General features: G+C 44.8%; 2 protein-coding genes across 2 annotated transcripts in view; one reads left to right on the top strand and one right to left on the bottom strand.

Annotated features, from left to right (window-relative positions):
• IRAG2 (inositol 1,4,5-triphosphate receptor associated 2) overlaps positions 1-15855 on the top strand; it is a 35040-nt gene extending 19185 nt beyond the window's left edge. The window contains exons 20-39 of the mRNA XM_071422021.1: positions 594-659; positions 1436-1544; positions 2649-2796; positions 3608-3689; positions 7112-7158; positions 7242-7306; positions 7405-7521; positions 8969-9051; positions 9176-9248; positions 9970-10024; positions 10110-10137; positions 10669-10809; positions 11207-11341; positions 12073-12220; positions 13117-13160; positions 13761-13838; positions 13946-14010; positions 14450-14551; positions 14690-14794; positions 15183-15855. Coding sequence (XP_071278122.1) covers positions 594-659; positions 1436-1544; positions 2649-2796; positions 3608-3689; positions 7112-7158; positions 7242-7306; positions 7405-7521; positions 8969-9051; positions 9176-9248; positions 9970-10024; positions 10110-10137; positions 10669-10809; positions 11207-11341; positions 12073-12220; positions 13117-13160; positions 13761-13838; positions 13946-14010; positions 14450-14551; positions 14690-14794; positions 15183-15426 — 1935 coding nt within the window. The 3' untranslated portion in view covers positions 15427-15855. The remainder of the gene's footprint in view (positions 1-593; positions 660-1435; positions 1545-2648; positions 2797-3607; positions 3690-7111; positions 7159-7241; positions 7307-7404; positions 7522-8968; positions 9052-9175; positions 9249-9969; positions 10025-10109; positions 10138-10668; positions 10810-11206; positions 11342-12072; positions 12221-13116; positions 13161-13760; positions 13839-13945; positions 14011-14449; positions 14552-14689; positions 14795-15182) is intronic.
• On the bottom strand, positions 15795-19636 carry LOC139587893 (dynein axonemal intermediate chain 7-like). The gene is given in 6 exon segments (XM_071422594.1): positions 15795-16142; positions 16720-16833; positions 17012-17179; positions 17758-17972; positions 18214-18358; positions 19050-19636. Coding segments are annotated over 6 exon segments (1212 nt in total). The 5' UTR covers positions 19344-19636; the 3' UTR covers positions 15795-15866.
• Between the last annotated feature and the right edge of the window lie 1555 nt (positions 19637-21191).

Below are 21191 nucleotides of genomic sequence, written 5' to 3'. Positions count from 1 at the left end.
ATAACGTAAGGTTTTTTCAGTACCCAGACACTGGAATAGGCAGTGAAACAGTTATTAACTTTGTGGCCCTCTGTGGAGAAATACATTGGAAATTACATAACTCTGGAGTGCTTTGCTTTGAATAAAATTACTTACTTCAACTTTGGGAGGGGGTGGAGGGGGAAACATTGTGGAGAGACTTTTTTCCCAACTGGTTCTGGTAAGGAACACTATAGCTCAGGATCTGAGCACTCTGGATTCAGCACAGACCAACAAGGTATTTAACAGCAAACAGAAGGTCCTGAAATGTCCCCTAGGCTGTGACAGGAGCATTAGAGGAGCAGAGTGAAAGCTGGGCCATCTGCACATGAATAAAACTTATTATATTTGTACATAAGGGTCTGCAGAATTAAAGGCTGAAGGTAGCAAGGGCAAACAGCTGCAGCATTTTGTAGTTGCAGTTTTGCACCTGATAGCAGCAAGTAGTTCAGTTGGAAAGATAAAGTTGCATTTTGCTCAGAATCAGTGGGGTAGTGCTCCTTCTCCTTTTTTTTTTTTTTGTTTTTTTTTTTCCCCTTACCTGCCTGCCTTAAACTCACTCTCTATTACAACAGTGCTGTGCAGAGTCAGAGTCTGACTGTGCTCTGCTGCCCACGGTAGCTGCACACGTAAAAGGGAAGGTAAGTGTGCTTGCTGTGATCAGTGCTGAGCCTGTTAAAATGGGATGCTGGGTTTATTTGGGTGGGGGTTTTTCCCTTCATTACCTCAGGGAAATAAATAACATTCCTCGTGAGAAACTTTGAGTTAAACAGTCTTTAAAAATAATTTGAGATCAGTATGTGTGTATGTGCATGCAGGTGTTTACATGCATACAAAAACATATTCCAAACTTTATTGCGAAGCTGGGTTCCTCTGAAGCATAACACACACATGTGATAAATTGCTTCTTGAGAAGGATCAGAGTCTGAAGATGGCACTTCGTTTCTTTTCCATTTTTCAAGCAACCTTAGGTCAAAACCAGCTCTGCACGTGTTTTTTCAGGAGTCTTCTCAGATGCCATCTTCTTCAGATGACACCTCTTGGCTTGGCTGAAATAGTGTGTTTTGGATTATTTTCTTTTTTTTTTTTTCTTTTTACCTCCTTCACAGAACTAAGTGGCTACTTTTGTTCTCCTCTCAGGCTTATCTTGCCTGGTTTTGTAGGATTTATTTCCAGACCTAGCTTGAACCAACACGTTTTGTTGCAAGTGCAAAGTTTCATTATCCTGCCTCTTCCTGTAACTGTTCTGCCCATTAAAGATATGAGCTCTTCTGCTTTTCTAGACAAAAAAGCCACAGAAGATGTATTTGTGTAACTGTTGGTGTTACATTATGCAGATGCCTGTGTGTGGGGGGAGTTGGTGGCATTAATGTATTCAGTGCAGTGGAACAGAAGCACTTCTTATTTTTTCAATTAGCAGCTCCACTGCTCCAAAAGACCATGGAATGAAGGACCCACCTCGTACTCTGACTTTCCCTGGGCACTGCCCTCAGGTGCTTCACGCTGGCACAACTCCCCTTTGCTAGGTAAGACCTGGTAGTGTTGGACATTTCTGTCTTTCACCTGAAATAGAGAAAGAGTTGACAGAGCAGTCTCAGTAGTGCTGAGTGTGCTGCTGGAATGTGGAGAATCTGTTGTGGGCTTTAACCTATTTCTGCATGTAATCCAGGAATGTGAACCATGATTACAGTGCTTGCAGTGAAAGGCCTGAAGAGGTGGCTGTCTGTCAACCTGGCAGACTGTTCCCAAAATCTTCAGGAACTATTGGTATAAATTATACATCCAAGTATATTCCTGACAGGATGCTTGTCAGTCTGGGCCCAGAGGGTGTGAGTTCTGTTCTTCCCATTCCCTCTGACTGGGATGTCCTGCTCCTTGGCTGCTGAGCTGAGTCCTGGTTTAGCAACCTGAGCAGTAACAGAGCTACTGAGAATAAAATCATAGAGCGAGAGAATGGTTTGGGAAGGCACTTTAAAGATCAGCTAATTCCATCCCCCTGCCATGGACAGGGATGTCTTCCACTATCCCAGGTTGCTCAGAGCCCCATCCAGCCTGGCCTTGGACACTTCCAGGGATCCAGGGGCAGCCACAGCTGCTTGGGTCAGCCTGTGCCACTGTCCACTCAGCCTTCTCTTCTCCAGGCTGACCACCCCACCTTTCCCAGCAGATTGTACTTGTTGCTTTTTCTGCACTCCTGAGTTGTTTGAACTTCCCTGCAACTCTGGAGCCTTGTGAGGATTAAAAGCAGCCACTGACAGCCATGCATGGCAGGGCTTCAGAGCTGCAGGGTGCTGCATTTGGTATTTCACACACAAGTGTTTCTCCCAGAAGTGAGCTGGTACCACACAGAGGCTCTTCTCACACAGAATATACATGTTCAAGTGTAATTCCAGGCATTATTGATGGGAATGGAAGCAAATCTTCCTTTGCTACATGTTGCCAAACTCTCCATCTACAGAACAAGTTGAGGCCACACAATCAAAGCCTTTCTTACCAAGATAGAAGTTGCCTCATTATAAATCTCTGCTTGATTGGTCTGCTTCTTGGTTATTTTAGAGTTACCCAACAACTTGTAACTAAATCCAACTTTGCCAAGGACCACCTCTCTTCATGCTTGTCCTTCTTACCAGATGCTCTGACCTTGGAGACCTCCTGCCCAAATAACCCTCCTGGGCACAGCTGGGACCAGCCTTGCAGGCAGAGCTCTGGCAGCTGCACCTTGGAGAGGCATGATGTTGGACATGTGTCCAGCTCAGATGTGACCTCAGGAGGATGCAGGTAAGGTGATGTAATAACCTTTTTGGGGTGAAAGGGGGGAAGAGTCAACAGGGTCTAGCAGATTCCATGTGCTGGATTCAACTGCAGGGCCATCCCTTAGAGGGAATACTGGACACCTGGTGATCAGCCCATGGGGATCCAGGGCAGCACTTTGCTTCTGTTCACAGCTACCAGAATTCTTTACTGGAACTGCTGGTAACCAGCCAAATACCCTGATGGAGTTTCTATTTCATGCTGGAGAACTGAGACATGATTTAGGTGTTCTTGTCTATCTTCCATGTTTAACTCTAATTTAACAATTAACACCAATTTAACAATTGGTGTTCCCATTAGGTGCCAAAATCCTATTGGCTTTGAGGAAGTCACTTTTTTTTTCTTTTGCAGAGCTTAGAGCAGGAATTCTGAGGTCCTTGCCTATCAAGTTGCCTCCTTAGATCTTTAAAATAGAGATTGAACTGCTTGAGATTATGAAAGCTGAAGTGAATTGCAGTGAATATTTTAAAAGATGAGGATGTTCCTGAAGGTGCAGAAGCAGGCAGTCTGCAGCAAGAGACTCAGCAGCTCTCAAAGCTTTTGCCACTGGTTTTCTGTAGAATAGTGCAGTGTGGAGGAGGTTGGGAAAAGGGCTGGTGGTGGTTCTTGCTGTTTGGGGGAGGAGAGATTGATGTTGGTGATGAATTTTTCCTTCCCTAAGAGACCAGCTGACTGACTGCACAGAGAGTGGTGACTTCAGTTGTTATGTGCTTAAGGAAAATGGGCACTCTATCTCTCTGTTGTTTGGGCAATATGCAAATAAAGCCTGTGTTGCCAGGTGGAAAATATGCTCTGCTGATGACTACACTGATGCAGACCTTCCTGTTTCCATTACAATGATGGACTCTTCACTTGCTGAGGTGAGTGCTGGCTCTGATGCCCGAGATGTGGTTTTGAACAGGCTCGAGCATTTCGTGCCTTGCTCAGACCCAGGTGCAGATGGCTCAGCTATAAATCAGCACTGCTCCACAGTGGATGGAGCTGGCACCAGTCAGCAGGGTGCTGTGGGGGGTGTTCCCTTCTGTTTGGGCATGTTTCTGCAATACCTTGGTTATAAAATGAAATGTCTTGATATTTTGTGTCTTGAACATCAAGACCCAAAAACTGGGTCATGCTTTTAGCTATGGAGTGTTTTAAATGTGGTTTCAAGGCTGGAGATAGTGCTGGTTCTGCAGTAACAATTGATTCTGCCAGGGAAGAACTGAGTGTTTTCACTCCTTTTCTCCACCTGCAAGGAGCCACAGGATGCTTCAGTTGGGAGTACTGCCTTTCTTTGCACTTCCTCCCACAGGCACCATATAACAGCTTAAAAATGCCATCTTTGCTGTAGAGGAGCTTTCCTTCAGCTGGTGTACTCAGCTATGCCTTCACTGCTGCCCTGAATCCTGCATCTAGAGCTCGAGCTGCAGTTCCCCTGTGGCAGCAGCAAGAGAAGCTGCAGCTCAGCACACCTAAGCTGTGCTTCAGTCCTCACTATTGAAGTCTAGACCTCAGCTCCACCACACAGGGCTCCTAATGAGCTTACAAACTCCTGTATTGGTGGGGATGGTGGAAGAATATTGATCAGTGGTTTCTGTCAACCTGGAAATAAGCTTTTGGGACCACACAGTAGCCAGCCTCAGGGTGAACCTGCCTGGTGTGTGGCACCTGTGAGTACAGGATGGTCTGGTTGTAGTGGTAAATCAAAGCAGAAAGTGCAGTGTGGGTAGAAAGTAAGAGTGCTGGGGACTCTGTGGTTTCAGCACACTGGGGTAGAGCAGGTGAAGAACTCCCAGCTTGTGCTGCTATTAAGTGCCCTTAAAGAGGATCCTCTCAATGGTTCCTACTTTATCCAGTCCTTCTGGAAAGTCACAGCTGTGCAAAGGTGTGTGAAACATCTGTGCTTTGTTGCTCTGGGGCTTCCTGTAATTCCAGCTGGGCTCAAAAATGTCTCTTTCCATCCTTGTTATCACTTTTTAGTATAAGCTTTGCACATGAATGTTCTGAAGGGGGGAAATGAAAATGTTTAAGCTTGGCCCAGAGAAAAGGCAAATGGGCTGTGCCCAGTATCTGTTCTAAACACTGGTATGTAGGAAAAGTTGCATATCCTTATTCAGTACAAAAAGTCTCCCTAGTTTTCTTTGGAGTTTTACTACTCTGCAGTTGCAGATGTATTTGAGCAGATCAGCTCGTAAGTAACTCTATTTGTGTCAAATCATTGTCACCATAGAAGTTCAGGGGCTACTTAATAAAGGAGCACTTGAGAGCCAAGTGAAACTTGGGCTTTTTGTTCTTGTTTGGCTTTATAAATGTGGAAGTTGTACCACAGCCTGAAAACCAGACAGGTCTTCCAAATGTTAATGATTGTTTGGGAGGAGTTGTACACAACTGTGGCCAGAATTCATTGGCTGAGATAGAGAACCCTTGGATTATTACGCTGGAGGGATGGACGTGGGAAAAGTGATTAGGGATGGGCTTCAGGATCTTCTTTGGCTGTTCTTCATCATTAAAGGACTGTGCCATTCTCCAACACTCTGTGCCAACAGATTTTACTGTGAGGGTGGGGAGGCCCTGGCACAGGCTGCCCTGAGAAGCTGTGGCTGCCTCATCCCTGGAAGTGTCTAAGGCCAGGTTGGATGTTGGTCTGAGCAAGCTGGGATAGTGGAAGATGTCCCTTGGACATCAATGTTGGAACTTTGATCTTTAAAGTCCGCTCCAACCCAAACCATTGTGTGATTCTATTTTATTCTAAAAAATCTAGAATGTGGTGTTTCTCTTTAATTAGGATTTTTTTTTCCTGTTATGTGGAATCCATGGGGGCTTTTCTTCATTGCAAACAGAAATCACTGACCACGTGCCCATCTGGGCCGGTATAGGTAATGTAGCATAATGTGTCATTTCAGTTCTAGGTGATGCAAGGGCTTTTCTATGTGCTTGGGTGCTGTGTATTAGTTTTAAAAGCCCTTTAGATTTCTTTTCTTTCTAACATGATGGTATTCTCCCTCCCCAATACTTCTGCAGACCCAATGGCCAGAACAAGGCAAATGTATTGCTGCACTTCCTCAACTTATGAGAGAATTCAAATAACAATAATAAAAATAGCCTAAATTTGCATTAGGGGAAGCATCCACCTGGCTGGGCCAGGGCTGTGCAAGAGCAGCCCAGCTCTGACAGGGCAGGGAGGAGGGAAAAGGCACTTCCTAATGCTGGGAGCAGTTGGTCACTCTTAGGAATGACCAGGGCCCTTGGATACCTCCTGTTCTCATTTGCTGGGTTTTCTGTGTCCTCTGAGGGCATTTGAAGGGGGTAGGAAAGATACCAGAACACAGGCAATCACTTGCTGATGTGGTTTTTCTGTTGTTTCTCCACACACACTTCAGTAGTGCTCTTGGGTGCTTGCTGTGTAGGGAGCTGTTGTTTGCCCTCCTTCCTTCTTTTCTTGGAGAGAGCAGGAGGTTTGGGCTGGTTTTGTTTTCTGTTTGGTGCTTTTCTTCAACAGTGGGTGTAATTCAGCACAAGTCATTACCAACTTAACCCTTTAAACCTCATCAGTTCCCCCCTGTATCTTCAGCCATAAAGAGAGACCAATCCAACAACTGAATAAGCAAGCTGGAGCTTTCCAGGGTGAAATGCAGAAGAGGGATATTGCACAAATAGCACCTCCCTCGAAATTCAAAGCCTCAAGAGGATATTGGTTTTGTCTGTGATATGATAAGGCTCAGGTCCAAAACCGCACTGTGGCAACTAGAGGAACATGAGCAAAACTGCCAGCTTTTAATTGCTTTGTTCCTCTGCTGCTTGCACACCAGGGAGGCTTGAGGCCTCTGAAGGGGCTGGGTAATTGTCAGATATAACATTGATGTACAACACAGCACACAAATGTTCTGAACCATCTGCTTGCTCATGCTGTGACTATCGGCACTTTTATATTTACCTAATGAGTCTGATCTCTACAGCCAAGTGAAGCTCTGTGCACCTCATTTGTAGGTTTTGGGCTCCAGACCCTGAAAATGGATCTCTCCCGATGCACAGACTTAAGATGGAGCAATGGCGGTGCAGTAACATGTTTGTTGGTCATTGTAGATGTGACTTAGGAGCCAACCACAGAGTGGGGAACAAAAACACCTCTCTGAGTACAACATTCCTGAGATGGCTTTAGACTAGTGGGTGAATCTGTGAACTTACCAGCTAGTTCTTCACTGCTGGAGTAGTTTAGGTGCAGCTGGGAAAGTCAAAGTTTTGACATACAAGTTTTATACTGGCATTGATCTTCTGATACTCACTCTTTTCTCTCTCTCTGAAGATTGACCATGAGGAGTCAACACCACCAGCCATGCTGATTGCATCCAGGTCAGGTCTTGTGCAAGATTTAAAAGACTTCATTAAGATCTGTATCCTGTGGATGAGTATCTGAAAGGGTTTTGTTTTGGCAGTGATCACTTACCATCAGCCCAAGAAGCTCTTCCATCCTCAGTGGAAAGCACAGCACTGGTACCAGGTGAGTCCTTAACCTGGGGCGCTGGGAGTCTTGGATGTGCCCAAGTCTGTGTGTTTACTGAACAAAGAAAGCTGTGTTTCTGCTCTCTGGTGTTGCAGGCTGCCTTGCTATGGAGGAAAGCTCCTCCAAGGGCTTACATGAGAGAGGGGAAGATGTGCCAACTTCTGTGGCAGTGGAGACAAGCAGCAGTAAGGAGCCAGCTGCTCCCATGGCAGGTACGGTGGCTGCTGCTCTGCCTGTTGCTCACCCTCGGAGGAAATGGTTTGCTTCCAGCGCATCTTTGAAGTGAGGAAGCTGAGTAAGAGCAACAACATGAGAATTTCTATTTTTGCAAGTGTTTTCACTTGCCAGTGTTCTCAAGCCTCTGTGAAGCTGAGTAGGAATAAAGTTTTTTACCCCTCTTACCACAGCACTGCAGGCAAGGGAGCATGAAACAACTTTGTGAGACCTTGGGCCTTGCTCAGCTGGTAAAACAGTGAGTGGGTAGAAAATTCCAGACCATTTTGACAAGAGAAAACACGTTTTTGTGGGTTTAAACAGTTATTTAGTTCAGCAGTGCCACTAAGCACTTTCCTCTCATTCAAGGCTGTTGCACCAGAAGCTGGGATGGGTCAAGAGGTGAGATGAGGGTAGAGGCATTTGAATATTGTCCTGTCTTTGCTAGAGCCATAAACACCCGCCAGATTCTTACCAGCTCTCATGATTTTCTTCCACTGAAAAACTATAAAATCAAACCAAAACTGAAGCATCTGTACACACTGTATATAAGCTGATTTTGTGAAGTTGATCTGAATAAGCAGTGCAGAATACCTGTGTGTGTTTGTTTATAATATCTTTTTAATCTTTACCTCAATATAAGACTACAGTTGCTTGTTTGGTTTTGTTGCTTTCCTTGGTACTATCTTCCTGAAATCTAATTCTGTCCCATCATTTAAAAGCATTTTCTTTCTACTAATCTCCCTCTACTGTTAATTTTCATATGTGATCCAGGTGCCTTTAGCTAAGAGGAAGCAGATATGCAGAACAAATTTAAAGAAGTCTCAATAGCTTTAGAGTCTGAGAGTCCAGATATCTGTTGCACATCTCTGAAAAGAAAGTGTTCCTAGAACTAGAACTGATAAATCTCCCCTTGCAGACTTCCAACTTGAAGCTGGAGTTTTTCTGGTTTTTTGGGTTTTTTCTTTTTTTGTTTTTCTCTGTGCCATTTCTTTGGCTCACAGCTATGTGACTGCATAAACAGAGAAGAAAACAAAATATTCTAGATGTTTTTAAAGGTATAAATACTAATTAAAAGCTGCCTCTTTAAACAGCAAACATACCAACAACAACAAAAAAATCTCCATGCTGGTAGCAAAATAATAAAATTTATTTATCCAAGGGAATGTTACTGTAACTCCTGCATCTTAAACTACAGGAAGTACATTATAGTCTCAGCTGTAGACATATAACATTTCTTATGGGGATTTTTTCCTATCTTAGTTATCGTACTTCTTCCTATGTGTCTTTATAGTGTTCTTTGCTGCCTCCTCTCTTTCTCAGTGGTCTTTCATGGCATTTGGTGCAGTTTTTTAGCTTGGTTGGCCCATGGCTAAAATGATGGGTGTTGGAAGCTGGGTGTGCTTTATTAATTGTTACATTTGGATTTGGGAATGTTTTTCACAGGACCAAGTCAGATCACAAGGGAATCCTCCCTGGCCACGGAAGAACACAAGCCTGTGTTTCAAAATGTTTTGAAGCAAGACCTGGTAAGAGTGCTGGTGACAGTGAAAAGCCCAGCTGGGTTGGCTGAGCAGTGACAAAGGAGGGGAGAGGCCCCTCCAGGGGTGGTGTGGCTGCTTCCTTGCTCTAACTGCTCTGATGTGCCCTTAGGAAGCGGACCAGGAAAAGAAAAATAACAAAGAGCGGAGTGAGGAAGCACTAGCTGTGGTTCCCAGCAGGAAAGGTAAGGGGGTTTTGCTGCACACCTTCATGTTACTGGAGCACAAGCTGAGTCCAGAGCTGTGTAGAGAGGTGCAGGAGTTGCCTGTCCCACACCAAGTGTGATGTTTTAGGGCTTGGTACTTGCAGTTGGAGATCACAATGATTAGAAGAACAGTGGTGTCATGCAAAGTCTGCTGCTCTGATTTCTGCAGATACTGATCTAACCAGCTTCACATTCCTCTAGACAGGAGGAAAATTCTTAGCTACAATGGAGTTGGGATATTTGAAACAGTTTTGGCACTCCTGTTCTCCCCAAAGATTTGTAAAAGAAGCATTTCTGTGCTATCCATGACATAGAGGTGCAGGATGTTGTTTCTCCTTAGACATATCTACTTTTCAAATCAACTCCTCTTTTGCCTTTGGAGATCATTAAAAGCTGGTGAGGTAGTAAATTGCATAACATCCTGAAGCAAAAACCTTCAATTAACCATTTCTGTGCTAATAAGATGCCAGCTGAAGTGCCTGAACAACTGATTTTTGGGGCTTTGTAAAGGTGGCAGTGCTGTGGTGCCTCACAACAAACAGAACCTGAGGCACATGAGTTCTTTTCAGTGGTGAGAGCTTAACACTGGGAATCTTGAACAGGGGGTTCTGTGGAAGCTTAAAAGTCTCTCACAGGTTGGTTTGGGGAGGCTATCTTTTCACTTTGGTCTGAAAATGGGTTTTTTTTGGTCTCTTCTCAGGGAGTTCACCCACTGCAGGTGGCATTAAAGGAGATAAAACCAAGCAAAATGATCCGTAAGTGTTTCCACTTTCAGTGATCACCTGCAGGTATGAATTTAAAGCCACAGTCAGTTCCATGGCTCTTTTTCTTCCCCTGCAGTGACTCCCCAAATGAGAAGGAAGTGGAGGTAAGTCTCAACTGCTTGTATCCTGAAGTATTTCAGACATCAGATCTTGTAGATAAACTCCTCCTATGTAAAAAAATGATCCAGCTTAAACTGGATGTATTTCTGTAGGCTAACTTCTGAAATCTCTTTCCAAGCCTAATGGAAATTTTTGCAGGAGATGGGATGGAGAAAGGTGGAAATCTGTAAAATTGAACAAAGACTTGTCACTACTGTGACATTTGTTTGCAAGCTTGAAGGAGCATAGCCGTGACCTCCTCCCAGGCAGAATGTGCTGATTTAAGACAGTTTTGTCAAAAGGCACAGATGGCACATTGTGCTGCTAGGATGTCACCTCTTCTGGCTGCAGAACATTCCCACCATCACTACAAATGGGAAGACCTGCTTTAAGGAAGTGGGTCGTGTTCCCTTATTCTTCTGTATCTCTCCTAAACTTTGGTCACAGGGTATAACCCTAAATGTCATATCAGTGACCAAATCTACTTAAACTTCTGCATCACTTGGATTCCTCTGAAATCTTTTCTCCCATAACAGGCTGAATTTCTGAGGCTGTCTTTAGGTTTTAAGTGTGACTTGTTTACCTTGGACAAAAGAGTGAAGCTTGAAGAGAGGTCCCGAGACCTGGCTGAAGAAAACTTGAAAAAGGAGATCACAAATGCTGTGAATATGTTAGAGGTATGGCCAGGGCTAGCAGGGTGGATGGGATAAGTAGATGTGAGTGTCTCTTAAAACAGCTCTTTAAAGTGGGGGTGTGTGCATGGGGGGTGCATGATGAGCAAATATGAATGAAGGTCTGGGGCAATGCAGTTGAATTATGAGATATTATGAAGGGCAACCCTGATCCAAGTGTATTGCATGCTCAGGCAGCAGGGAATTTTTCTGTTGCACAAACATCTGACCCCTGCTTTAGCTGCTTTTATGCTCCAGTCTCTGCCCACTGGAGCTCTCTATCCAAGTTACACCGATTAAGGATGTTGATGTGGGCCTGAATGCAGCTTCTCAGTGTCATCAGGTCAACCTTCATTCTCTGTTAATAATTCACACCAGTTTTCTTACCAATGTGTGCTCTTAGGCTTTAGTTCCTTTGTGTGAAGAAGATAACCAGGCACAGGAGATCATTAAGAAGCTGCAGAAAAGCCTGCAGTTCCTTAGCCAATATGCAGCTCGAGTTGCCAGCAGAGCAGAGATGTTGGGAGCTATTAATCAGGTAACACTTTCCATCTAAAAATACTTTGTACAAAGCTAAAAGCTTCTAGCTGTAAAGGGATAGCCACATCTTGCTGGGCTTATGGTTCCAGGATTGCATTTGGGAATCTGGTGTGTGTAGTGTAGACTGGTCAGAACAGCTTAGTCCTGGCCTTCTCTTCTCTCTGTGTCCTTATAAGGAATCCCAGGCACTGAGAGCAGCTATGCTGCACTAGAATTGTGCAAAAACCCACAGCAGAAATAAGGTTCTGGTTGAAAAAACCAAACAATAAAGACTTTGCAGCAGTGAGATGTACAGAATACCAAGCAGTGTGGTAACAATGGCCTTGATGCTGCAAAGGTGGTTCTGTGCCTTATGGAAAGGGCAGCTAATCAGCAAAATGACCAAGTCCTGCTCAAATGTGAGGTGTAGTTGTGTATAATACCCCAGAGCAGCATAAAAATGACTTGGCAATACCAGCAAATGCATGGTGGCAGCTGAGACTGCAGATCAGAGGAAGTGATGATGATGAGTTGTAAGAGCTTGGCAAACTGAAGATCGATTGATTGATTTTACAACAAGAGTGATCCCCAGAGAAATGAAACCTGTGTGCCATGTGCCAGGACAGGGGTTGTAGTGAAGCTTTGAAAAGGAGGATAAAAGTGAGATAGCAGAGGAGAGCAGATGCTTGAGGGGCAAATCTCCAAACATGAGGCAGTTCCTGAGAGCTGCTGCTTTGCCTGCTCCCTCAGGAGAGCCGGGTGAGCAAGGCTGTGGAGGTGATGATCCAGCACGTGGAGAACCTGAAGCGCATGTACGCCAAAGAGCACGCCGAGCTCGAGGAGCTCAAGCAGGTCCTGCTCCAGAATGAGAGGTCCTTCAGCTCCCTTGGAGACAGAGGTAACCAGGAAAAGCCTCTTTCCCCTCTCTAGCACCTGCCAGACAGGCCCTTATAGCTGCAGAATAGTCATATAATCTATAATCCCTCTGCATCTTTGGTGACAGAATTATACAGTGGTTTTGTCACCTCTTCTAAAAATGGGGGGGGGGGGGGGGGGGGGGACGACAGCCATCTATTAACACTATTAAAAGTAGCTCTCTGAAATTAAACTTGTACCTAAACTGTCATGGGTCTCAGGGTGTGTGTGGGGGACCACTGCAAGCACACAGGAATGTCCTGGCTTTCAGCAAAGTGCATGGCATGTGCTGGTGATAATCTTATTCCTTGTGAGCAGTAAGTTTAGGTGCATGTTCACAGTAGCTATTTCTAGGTAGTTGAGCTTTGGCTGCTCTCTACAGCCTGCACCCTTTCTACATGGGAAATTACAAACCCCTTAGGTGCAGGAGGCCTCTATTTGTAAGCAGCCAGGTTTGCAGCCAGTGTCGTGCACTTGTAGCTTTGCCAGGGATGTATTAAACTCTTCTGAAAAATAGGGTGTGTTTTTTTAAGTGCCAAAAGGGAAGTCTTCCACACCATAAAATCCTTGCAGGAGCCTTTTGGATTGCAGTCCTGACTGCGAAAGACAGTCCTGTGACAGGAAACTACTTCAATAATGGAATATATTTGATGATAGTGACAGAAGTTGATGCTTGCGGAGGATGGGTGATGTGTAAATGTTATGAACTTATTTAATGAAATAGGAAGCTTTTTCCTGAGACCTCATTTCTGCTTTCTGAGAGTGTTTTGCTAAACAAACACTGCAGAAAGTCAGACCTTAGGCTGCAAATTAAACTCACTGCACTCCTGTTAGCAGCAAAATCCTACTGTAAAGCTCTGATGTCTGATGTCTTCACAGATGAATCTATGAATAAGAAGCTACCAGGTCCTTTTAACTTTAAGGTAATGGTTCCAACATGAAATTTCTATTTTTTTTTAAGTGTATGTGTGGGTTTTTTTTGTTTTATGTGCTGGTGCTCTGCTGCATGCTTGACTTAGTGCTTTTCTGTCACAAATATAGGCTGGTGTCATCAAACACGAGGATCTACTTTCAGGCACCCCACCAACCTTCTAAGTGGTCCCCCTTAGAAGATGGAAAAGTGGTTGGGCTCTCACTCACTGGTTAAGAAATATTGTTCATGTGTGGTTCTCTTGGAATTAAAGGAGGGTTTAGCACAAAAATATGGGAGCAGTTCAAACTGCTGAGTGTAGGAATTCCTGTCAGCCAGGTTAGGGGAATTTAGTTACCTTCAGTGTTGGTATTTTGCTAGAAGCTGTGCAGCCAGCCTCACTCAGATGGGCAGTAAGCACTTACTGTGGAAAGATGCTGCTTGAAAGAGCTGATTTGATCTGCACTTGAGATTGGATTCTTTGTGTTACTTCACGCTAGGTGTCAGCATCTCTTTTCAATATAGCCTGTACAAACCAGATGGTATTTTGTGTGCTCAGTGGGTAACCCAGTTGTGCCTTGCTAAGAGCCAGTAATGCCTCTTATTTGTGTAGCCCTCGTCAGCCCTGCGGAGAGTTAGCATTGCAACAGTGCCCAGGAGCGCTGGGATTGCAGGGATTGGGGTGCCACTGGTAAGTAGGGCTGCTGGAGGGATGCTGAGGTGCTTCACCTCCCCAAAACTGGCTGGGATGAAGCATCAGAATGCCAGTGCAGTAAATGTGGCAAATTTCTCCTCCAGGCACAGTTGCATGAACCTGATGGGGATGAACGGAGTGACAGATTCAGCAGGCGATCAAGCAGTTGGTAAAGTCACCTGGGCTTGTCTTTGAATGGAGCAAATATTTTTCAACTCTAGCTGTGCCTGTAGTAAGCAGTTTATGGAGCATCTTGGGTACAATAATGTTTAGGCTACACCTTTCACATTATTTTTATGTGCTATAATAGGTAAATGAGCCTTGTGAGCTCACCTTTTTTATTTATTGAGCATTGAGAGCTTTAAAAAAAAATCCCACAACTTTCTTACTTTAGAACTAAAATGTGAAATCTGAATATCTACAGCGGATGGATCTGTACTTTTGTTTGATTTCATTTGGGGTTTTTTTAAATGGTCCTAATTTCGAGGAATTAAATTTGTAAGTTATTTGTCTGTGGTTAACCAAATAAGTAGGCTGCTGCTAAATTTCTGATTTTCTGCTCTCTATCTGCTGGGGAAAATCGGACAAATGTGTTTAACACCTGGCAGGGGCAGGCTAGGAGTGAAGCAGAATGAGAAGCGCCCTTCACTGCAGAGGTTCCTCAGCACCTATTCCTGGGCAGAGTATGAAGAGGAGCCTTTTGAAACCAAGTAAGTTCAGCAGTAGCCTCCTCCCAGGTATGCTGGTTTAGTTTTTAATGAGCTTTTAATTCACCACCTGGTCAGGGCTATAAAGCCAAGCTGTTGTGAATTTGGCAAAGCTTTGGAGCTGTTGATTCTTGTTTACAGGAATGAGCAGTTGGAATCACCTGCTGAAGTACAGGAACAACCAACTAGGAAGGAAAGTGTCTCTGAAAAAGGAAAACACCCACCCAAATGGACCCTGGAGTCAATGTAAGTTTCTTTCACAAGTTAAAAGCATGTTTGGGAGGTGCACTTGAGAAGAGGGTTCAAACAAAAGGCCAGGACTTTCAGTGCTTTCTAGGAGCAAGATTTCTTGCTGCTCTTGCAAGGCAGCTTTTGTGAATCCTCTTCAGAACCACTGTGAGGAACAGGGAGCATAGGTGGATGGCTGAGCTGGGCCACTTATCAAGAATTTGCTTCCTTGACTGTATTTTAAACTCAGAACAGTTTAGCTCCCCCTGCACAGCTCCCAAAACAGTAACAACCTGTCACTCTTGATGTTTGTGAGATCTAGTTTACTCCAAGGCTGGGTGGGGTGGGAAGAGTTGCACGTTTTGGGGAAACCCTGAAGGGCTCTGTGCTTTCCTGCCCTGCCCAGGTACAATTCGATGTCAGCGCGGGCGTCCCACCTCAAGGCTTCCTTCTGCAACGCCAACAAAACCCTCTGGGCGTCCATGTCCATCCTGGTCCTGCTGGCTGCTCTCACCAGCTTCCTGGTGGGGCTGTCCCTGCAGAGGCCAGCAGATGCAGCCCCTGTGTGCAGTGGGAATGCCTGGAGGACGCTGCAGCAGCTGCTGTGGCCCTACATAAGACTGCGGCACTTCGGCCCTCCCCCGATGTAACCCCGGCTCTGCTGCCGGGGCTGTGCTCTGCAGGACAGGAGCTGAAGCTGGCCTTATTTAAGGTTACTTGTCTGGGTTTGTTTTGTTGGGTTGTGGGTATTTTTGGGGGGACAGATGAAGTTTTTTTCTTTAAAGCATGACTTGAAATGAAAAAAAAAATTTCCTATTCTGACAAAAGTCATCTTTAAAAGTAGCTAAAAGGATCTCAGCTCTACTGAGGTTTACAAAAGAACAGCAATTTTGAACGTAACTAACAATAAACATGTCTAGGTGGTCTGGCCACAATTGAATAAAGAATTTATTTTGCTTGAACAAAGATAAAATGTTTGCATTTCAGAACCTGTTTCAGTGTTTTGAATAGAAAAGGATTTAAGACTTGAAATGTAACTTTATTGAAAGCTTTTGATAATAAAGTTTTGAAGGAAAGCATGCAGTAGTATCTAAGAGTATGCTAAGACTCTGGTAGCGAGGAGCAGCTGATACACAGAATCAATGAACAGGCAGCCAGCTCTTTCCACTTTATCCATGGCTTCATTGCTGGCAGAATCCTTGACCATATGGTAGAGTGTGGAGTGAAATTCAGACTCTTCTTCCAGCTCTTCTGAAAAAGCTTCACTGGTTTCAGTGAGCTTGAGGTGTTGCACTTTCTCACCATCGAACATCAGCAGAGACCAGTGGTTGCCTTTGGCAGAACCTGCCGTGAGATGTTCACTCACCTATTGCAGGAAGAAAGGCACTGAGGTGAAGCCTGTGCCATTGTCAGAGCACAAATTCCAATATTTGTGTGTCCCATGCATTTAACCTGAGAGTGAGACAGCCACTGCAGCTCTCACAGTGGGCTGTGCTGCCTTTCTCCAGCCACACATGGGAGCGTTTGGCTGGCTGGGAGAAGTTTTAACCATGTGTTTTAGTTCACAGGTGGAGACAAACCAACAGAGAGGTTGCTCATTGCCTGCTTTGCAGCAGGGAGCAAGAGAAACCCTCCAGGCAGGAAGAAAGTCCCAGCTGTTCTTTAAAAAGCTGGCAGAGCAGATAGCTGATTTTCAAGGGGCCTCTGGAGAGCATGAAGCTCTGTCACCCCAGCTCTGGCTAAAGCCTCCCTTGGTGACTTTTCAGTTCCATTTTCCTTAGCAAGTGTCTTTGTTGCTGAGCCTTGTGTCCCCTGAGAGCTCTCAGGTGCAGCCTGTGACACTGAACTGAGGCAGGGGCTGAAGCCACCACGGTGAGTTAATTGTTTCTAACTGGGGATGGGGTCAGTGCCGGCCTGCCCTGGAAGTCTGGGACTCCACAAACCTTGAACACAACTTGCTCTGGCCCTGCTTCTCCATTCCACTTGCTGTGAGCAAAAGCAAAAGCAGCTGAGAGCAGAGCCATCTGTCCATAGGCCTTCCCTTCTGCCAGGGCAGCCTGCAGGGCACGATACAAATCAGACAAACACATCTCTCCATCTCCCTGTGCTGCAGCAGTGCCAGAGCCTGCTTTACTCAGCCCTGCCTCTGCTGGCAGCACAGCAGCTCCCAGGGCAGCAAAGGGTGACCTGAGGGAAAAACAGGGAAAAGCCACCAGGAACTCCTCTGTCACTCACCTTCCTGGGCACAGGGACATACTTGGGAGAGTACTCTGCTGGGAAAATGTTCACTCCAGCTCTTTTCAAAGCTGCTCTGAGGGCAAGAGGACTCATCCATTTCCCTGTGCTGTGGGAAAGCACCTCCTCCTCTTCCACCACTACTGAAGACAACATACACTGATTATCCTGTTGTACAAACCAGTGAAAGCAACTTATGGTCATGGAAGCTCCTTTCTGGTTTAGGCTTCAAATATTGATATTTTTGCTATGCTGGGTATTACCCACATCATCTGCTACTCTGGGCTGTGACCTTTCAGCCAGCCTTGTGTAGGAATCAGAAATTACACTGGTGTACTGATTTATACACCAATGAACAGATGGGTAATCATGAGTAGCTTGAACTTTGGGAAGAAACAAGGAGCATGAGTAGTGGGCTGCTAGAACTCCCTGTATTTCTCTTGGTAGAGCTGGGAGGAGAGGGGAACACTTTTCAGCTCTCTAACAGGGGGGACAGGCTTGAATGCAGCAAGGCAAAACCAGCAGCAAAGCACTGACTGAAACTTTCCAGAGCAAATGCACATTTCTGCTATGTGAAATGTACTATTTCTCATAGTAAATAACTGAAATTAAATAACCAGTGCAGTGCTTGGAAAGGAAGAGAGATTCAAATTACTCTTGTAGAAGCCTCCCAAATTCTTAATCAGGGACAATAATTATGGGGCTTTTTATCTGCAAATGTTTGATTAAAAAATTACTGACAGTACCTTAATTTGTATCTGAATGGTTGCAAAGACTGCAGTAACTGTGAAGAGTCCTTCATCCACACCAGTAGGGTGCAATTCCCAGGCCTGATAGGGCAGGTTCAGGTGAGCATCCTGGAGAAGGGCTACTGTATAAAAGTCACCCATGCTAAAGGTGATGCTCTTTTCTTCTGCTTCATAGGTTATCTTGCTGATGCCATCAGTTCTCCACCATTGGCCTGGACAAAGAGGATGGAAAGATGTACATGGAAGGCTTCTGGCAGTAATGCTGAAGTAAAACAAACCAAAGAAGTAGTAATAAAAAGAAAATGTAAAATCCCCAAATCAATTAACATTCAAATCCCCAAACTATTTCTGGGCTCCAAACTGGCCCTTATCTTTACAGCTGGATTGTAACAAGAGTCCAACTCAGGTATAAATTCCACTATTCAAATTTGAAATAAATTTTTAAGTTCAGACCTGCAGGATCCCATCGGGCTATCACAGGCACTTTAAAATAAATCACATTATCAGGGAGCCTCAGGGTTATCTGTACTGCTTCCTGTGTGCCATCTTCAGCCTTTCCTGGGGAATATGGATACACCTCCTATCCAACATCCAGCAGCTTTGGCAAGAGAGGAAAAGGACAGATAAGGGGTTTATCAGAAAATGCAGGGTTTTTTCTTTGAGTTCATCTAACACTGCAAAGCTTTTTAACACCCATGGAAAATGGTTTGCTAATACTGCACCTTTCCAAGCTCAGCTTTGGAGGCAGGAGAAGAGCAGCTACCAGGAGGCCTTGGGCCCTTCCTGTGCTGCTGCAGGCACCCTCAGGGCAGGGCCCAGCGGGGCACAGCCGTTCCTCACAGAGCCCAGCCTGGGAGCAGGGGAAGCAAAGGCAGCTGTAATCCCACTGTCCCCACAGTGCCAGAGGGAAGGGGAGGCCACAGGGGCTGGGAATGAACATCCTGGGCCTCTTCCCCTGCCCACAGTCCTGCTCTCTGGGTTTGGCTTTTTGGGAATTTTGCTTATTAAAGGTTTCCAGCTTCAGTGCCCTCTGTGGGGTAGGGCAGTGCTAGAGGAAACCAGAACCCAGTGCCCACAGTCCTCAACCAGCCTGCAGAGCCTGGAGCTGAACCAGCAGTGGTTTTTGGTACCACTGTGCTTCCACCTTTCACACGTGAAAAACTGATCATTTGTAAACCTCGCCTGGTCAGTTTGCGGTCAGGAACTCGCGTGCAGTGCATGTGACAGCAGTGACAAACCTCAGGAGCAGCTCCTCAGGGCCACCAGGGCTGCTCCCTGTCCTCCCTCACCTCCACCATGGTCCAGTCCCCGGCGTCCTGGGCCTGGGGTGGCAGCTGCAGGGCAGAGATGTGGAACACGCCCCCCACGGGCACCAGCTGCTCCAAATCCACAACCTGAGGCGCCTCTTCTCTGCCTCCCGGCTCCTCCTGCGGCAGGGCCTCCTCCTCTGGAAAGTGCAGCGGACAGCAGGAGTTCAGCGGGGGCTCAACCTCAGCGGCATCGCCCAGCGCCGAGGCTCGCTCAGCGCTGGGAGTGCCTCGCTCTGCAGCGCTCCGGCCCCATCTGCTGGCGCTCCTCGGCATCGCTGGAACCGGGGACAGCAGCGAGCCGGGCAATGGAAACACTCGGGACTGGGGCTGAGCTTTTGGATTTGGAGTTCCAAATGCTTTCCGTGGGAATAAGGTTTTACTGACAGAATGAGTCCATCGTTACCCACAGAAGAATTTCACAAGCACAATAATACCATAGATTCTGGACAGGTTTAGTAAGATTCTATTGATATGAAAAGAAATTAAGCAAATCACATAATATGTCAAAATAAATAAAAATAAGGCACCAAAAGGTCATGGGCTGAAGGTGAAAAACATATGATAATTACGAGGAGCAAGAGGGATTTAACATGAAATACAATTTTCAGATAACAAAGATAATTGTGCATAGGAAAAAAATACATATATATAATATAAAATAATAAATTTAAGGTTTCATGAATTGGAAAATGTTACTGAAAGGCAGAAACACTGTGGACAAAAATGGCTGTAAATATTTTCTCTAGAAAAGCCAAACAACCCATAAACCATCACAAGGGATGGTACAGGAAAAGTTACTGTTGTCAGGAATCAAGAAAATAATGTTCAATACTGTAAAAACACCTACTGCAATTGTTATGAAATTTGCTCTGAGAGAATGAGACCAAATAAAAAAATGGCAACTCTAAAATGCTGTGAAGTGGAGCTAAATTATGTCAGTATTTTGCAGTTGTTTTATTTAAGTCAGTACTACAAGAAAACTCACTCTGTTAAACCAAAAAACGACACCACAACACTGGAGAAATTTGCAATTCATGTGGGACAGACAAACAGTTTTATTTCCTAGAATTAGGCCCTCTTTTAACAAGGTGCAAGAGCAGGTATCTCACTTACAGCACCCATTTAATAATACTCGGTACCACCCCATACTGCACCAATGCCTACCATGATACACATTGGAATCATCATTTTCTGAAGAAGTCAATCTCCCCAGAGCCTGGCAGATTCATAAAGATTGTGTGTTTCACCCATAAATGTATGTATAATAATATACATATCTATAGAAACATGATAAACATGTACATAAGCATGTACATGTTTAAATAAATAAAAATGTTTAAATAAATGTTTAAATAATGTTAAATGTTAATGTTAAATAAATGTAAATGTTAAATAATGTTAAATGTTAAAATAATGTTTAAATAAATAAAAATAAGTATAGGGACAAACTTCATTTTCCTATTTGTCCTGTTATCTCCCCTCATAATTTAACAATCATTAATAGAAATGTCAACAAAACCCAAGTGATATCAAAACATCCCTGTATTTATAAACTTTGCTCCATACACATGGAGATACTGCAGTGTTTCCATGGATCATGGAATGGCCTGGTTGGAAGGGACCTTGGAGTGCGGTGTCACTGCGCCAGGCTGGTGGCCGGCCCGGGGGCAGCGTGCCCGGCCTCCCGCTCCCTTCCCGCTCTCGGCAGTGGCTGGAGCTGCCTCCTCCCGTCCCTGCCACTGCAGGCCCCCTGCTGCATCTGAACAGTCAGCCCAAAGCACATGAAAAATGCAGGCCTGGTTTTAGAAGAGGAGGTAATAACAGCTATTTTGTTATTCTCCAGTTGAAGGTACTGCCCTATATTGTAAATGAAGGCAACCCCGACGAGGGGAGAGAATGATGCATTGGACTCTATCTTATCAGAAGGCTAATTTATTACTTTATAATACTATATTATATTAAAGAATACCATACTATACTATACTAAAGAATACAGAAAAGATACTCACTAAATGCTAAAAAGATAATGAAAACTCATCACTCTTTCCAGAGTTCTGACACAGCTTGGCCCCAATTGGCCAATGAGTCAAAACAACTCACACCAGAGTCAAATCAGGCAAT

The sequence above is a fragment of the Agelaius tricolor genome, unplaced genomic scaffold (assembly GCF_023055355.1).
Source record: "Agelaius tricolor isolate 1412-34295 unplaced genomic scaffold, bAgeTri1.0.p SCAF_3, whole genome shotgun sequence".
In the NCBI taxonomy this organism is placed as follows: Eukaryota; Metazoa; Chordata; class Aves; order Passeriformes; family Icteridae; genus Agelaius; species Agelaius tricolor.
The sequence above is the reverse complement of the archived record's forward strand: the minus strand, read 5'-3'. Positions and strand labels throughout refer to the sequence as shown.